Here is a 3,705-nt window from a genome sequence, read left to right as displayed (position 1 = left end):
TTTATGTTAGAGACTCTTTTTGTAGTGGTTGTCAGAACAGCAGTAGCTCATCAGCTGACCTCATTCATATGGCCAAAGAACGAGTATCTGCGTCTACAATTCACAGCTGCACACCAAGATTAGAAAATAACAGATTAGAAAGGCATTTTTAGTCTTCTTTTCTACTATTTACAACTCAAAAGATGATAGTCTACATGTGAGGAACAGGAGATTTGCATCCCGGAAATGTTGTGATGCATTAGGCCTTCGTGTCAATATGGATTAAAATGTCTAAAGAATGATTAAAATACCTTGTTGTGCCACAGAGAGTTGAAGGAAAAAGAGGGTCCAACATAATACTATCAAGTTATTTTTTTAACATTTGCTCTTACTATGAACTCTCTGGTATTTTCTTTTTAATGGAGGTAAAGTTTTCCACTAAACACAGTAAAATATTTGTGCGATTGATTAATTGAGTAAAAACAATTTTTATGTGGTAAACCTAAGTAAAAGCTCACTGAAAGGCACTTTGTTCTTGTTCTGTATAGTGTAAAGAAGCAGGCATATCTGTGAATTTCTTAGGATCTCTGGACATTGTGTTGTAGCTCGCAGTTTGTTGTGTCTTTGTAATATAATAAATATTACATATTCTCCTTTTTGATACCAATCTTTTCTGTCTGTTTTCCTTTTCTTGTACTTTAGCGCTGTGTGGAGGCTATGTTTTTGGAAAAACAGGAACAATTCTATCTCCTGGCTTTCCTGATTTTTACCCCAATTCTCTGAACTGCACCTGGACTATAGAGGTGTCTCATGGAAAAGGTACAAACACAAATGCATGGACATAATGAAAGCACAAAACTGTGCGTTGGAAGTTACTGCTGTAATTGTTGTTATGTGAATGGTTAGAGAACATGTACCTGCTTACAAAACTGCAGACTACTACTCTTGTACATGAGGGGACATGTTTACTATAACCACTTTTGTTTCTGTTGTATTTCCTGTTTATTCATATTAGTTTGATTCTCCTTGTCTAATTTTGCTTTCTTTTATCCATCTACCCATCCATTCACCCAATCTTCCACCCATTTATCCAGGGGTCCATCTGGTTTTCCATACTTTCCATCTAGAGGAGAACCATGACTACCTGTCCATCATTGAAGATGGCAACTTCCAGGCTCCGGTGGCTCGACTCACCGGCTCAGTGCTTCCACCAAGCGTCAAAGCTGGACTCTACGGAAACTTCAGTGTGCAGCTGCGATTTATATCAGACTTCTCCATGAGTTACGAAGGATTTAATATAACTTTTTCAGGTATGAATGCAAGTTGAAAGCAGTAAAGAGTTATTCACAACTGACCCAGATTCATTTGAAATCAGTGAAAATGTTTCTTGATGCAGCGGTTCTATTTAACATGAAGAATTATGTAAAACCTTTTATGAATTTCTTTTGTACTGTGCACATTTTTTTTTTGACATCAGTCGAAATAGATTTAAGCCAAATAATGTTTAAATGATTTTCGTTCATCCAAGAAATATGTTTCTGACAGTAAAAGGGACAGATGCATCTGAAGAAATGACAAAAAAGCTGTTTTTTTGTCTCTATATAAATATATATGTCTGATCTGTGATGAAAAAAACTGCACATATACAGTAGAGATTATAGTAGACTGTCAACCAAGCTATATTATATATATTTAATGCTAATTACACATTTAACCTTTGTTATTAAGCATGCAGTATACCCTAGAAAAGAAATGGTAAACCAAGGTTGCTGTAATGATTAAATTATTTGTTAGGTGAACAATTTTCCAGACACATCAGTAAAATTATGAAATACTTCTCTAAGTTTCCAAGTCATTATTTAAATAGAAGAGGTCATTTCTGTTATGTCAAAACCAGCTATTTGGTGTTTGATTAAAATTGTCATCTTTGTTAAAACGTCAGTAGACTTTATATTTATGACTGCTCCTCTTAACCAATGTAATCCATCAAATGAAGACTTATTCAGTTTTCTTGAAGCCTTAGTGAGGTTAAATATATTCAGCCTTATTCCATTCGCTCCTCAGTCATATTATCTTTCTTGCCTGCATGTTCAGAGTACGACTTGGAGCCCTGTGAGGATCCCGGTGTGCCGGCATTCAGCAGGAGGATGGGATTTCGATTTGGAGTCGGCGACTCGCTTGCCTTCTCTTGTTTCCACGGCTACAGACTTGAGGGAGACAGTAAGATCACTTGTCTCGGAGGTGGCAGGAGAGTGTGGAGCAACACACTGCCACGGTGTATAGGTAAGACGATGGAGACAAAACACAGACTCGTAATTTATTAGTGAAAGTTCTACACAAACACTGAGAGAACTTTTTAATACATTTTTTCCTTCTTTTCATAAATTTATATAAATTTAATTCACAAGCGTAGGTATCATTTTCTTTTCAGTTCATACAGCAGTGAAGTGATATGGTCTTGTGTGATGGGTAGATGATGGGGTAAAAGTTTCAAATTGCCTCCTGTACTGCATGAATACGGAGGTAAAGTATCAGCATTTTCTGGGTTGTAAATTTGGCAGTATTTTACTGCGAACACAGTGGTAATTTACTGTTATGTGACTGGTGGACTGTTGGTTTTATTTGCCAGGATTATTCTGTTAGCAGGTTGTAATTTGCTGGAATTTGATGGCTATCAGTGTTTCTCAGGATGCTGCTGGTAATTTATGAGAGTCTGGCTGGGGACTGCTGGAAATTTCCGAGCCCCAGAGAGAGTGGACTGAAAATGCTATGATAGCATTATCTGTCAAGAGATCAGGTCTGACTAAGAGGAAGCGAAGTACCAGCAGCAGCTGGCAACAACACAGCGTTCATCTTTTGCTTTGTCCTTCTCCTTATTACTTTGCTGCTGTTTTGTCTTCTTCTTGTTCTCTGTATGTGGACAGTTTTCTGGTAGATAATTATTAGAATATTGGATGTTTTAATGGAGGAGTTAAGTCTTGACTTTGTGATGTCATAGAGGCCATGACATCACCATGGCCTCTATGACATCACAATGACATCTCTGATCAGTCAACACAAATCAGTTAAGTCAGTCAGCACAAGATTCATTTGGACGTTTTAGCTCAACTCGATAAAGATGAACGACGAAAGCCCACAGAGAGAAATGSATGTGAAGCCTAAGGTTTCTTTTTGGACAAAAGTGAAAAAAACATTGTCCAAMAAAGTTCAYCCTGGTCAAAGAAGCCCAGATTACAAGAAGAGAAACTTTCTCAGTGAACTTCTGTGGGAAGTGATTGAAAAGGCTGCAGATGGACCAACTCTGCATCTTGTCARACACACCTTTCAGGAACAACACAGCAAAATTTTAATCTTGCTTTTGAGAAAAACTGGAGAATTAAACGTGGACGTACTCTCCGAGGTGTCAGAAGAGCTAGGAGAAAGGATTTTCCAGAGTCTTGCGAGAGATGCATTTCACTTTGCCAGTGGACTGCATTTAATCGCACTCATTGAACACCCAGAAGGACACCAAGTAATTGTGGAGAAATTCAAAAAGCACCTGGAGAATCCTGTTCCTAAAGAGAAAATGTTYGCGTCAACAAAAAGAAAGTTCAGGACGACATTTTTTCCTACTGAAGACTTGTACGCAGATGAAAACTGCCTGAGTGAGGATTATACTCAGGCAGCCATGGACCCTGAACAGTTTTTGAGGGACGCAAACAGGATGGGTTTCAGACGAGGAACCGA

At 38.0% G+C, this 3,705-nt stretch overlaps 1 protein-coding gene across 1 annotated transcript in view; it reads left to right on the top strand.

The window, feature by feature from the left end:
* LOC103462895 (CUB and sushi domain-containing protein 1) overlaps nucleotides 1-3,705 on the top strand; it is a 221,121-nt gene that overhangs the window by 79,128 nt on the left and 138,288 nt on the right. The window contains exons 17-18 of the mRNA XM_017303877.1: nucleotides 1,107-1,289; nucleotides 2,074-2,262. Coding sequence (XP_017159366.1) covers nucleotides 1,107-1,289; nucleotides 2,074-2,262 — 372 coding nt within the window. The remainder of the gene's footprint in view (nucleotides 1-1,106; nucleotides 1,290-2,073; nucleotides 2,263-3,705) is intronic.

This window comes from Poecilia reticulata, linkage group LG3 (assembly GCF_000633615.1).
Source record: "Poecilia reticulata strain Guanapo linkage group LG3, Guppy_female_1.0+MT, whole genome shotgun sequence".
Taxonomy (NCBI): Eukaryota; Metazoa; Chordata; class Actinopteri; order Cyprinodontiformes; family Poeciliidae; genus Poecilia; species Poecilia reticulata.
Note: the sequence above shows the minus strand (reverse complement) of the source record. Positions and strands in the feature narration are given on the sequence as shown.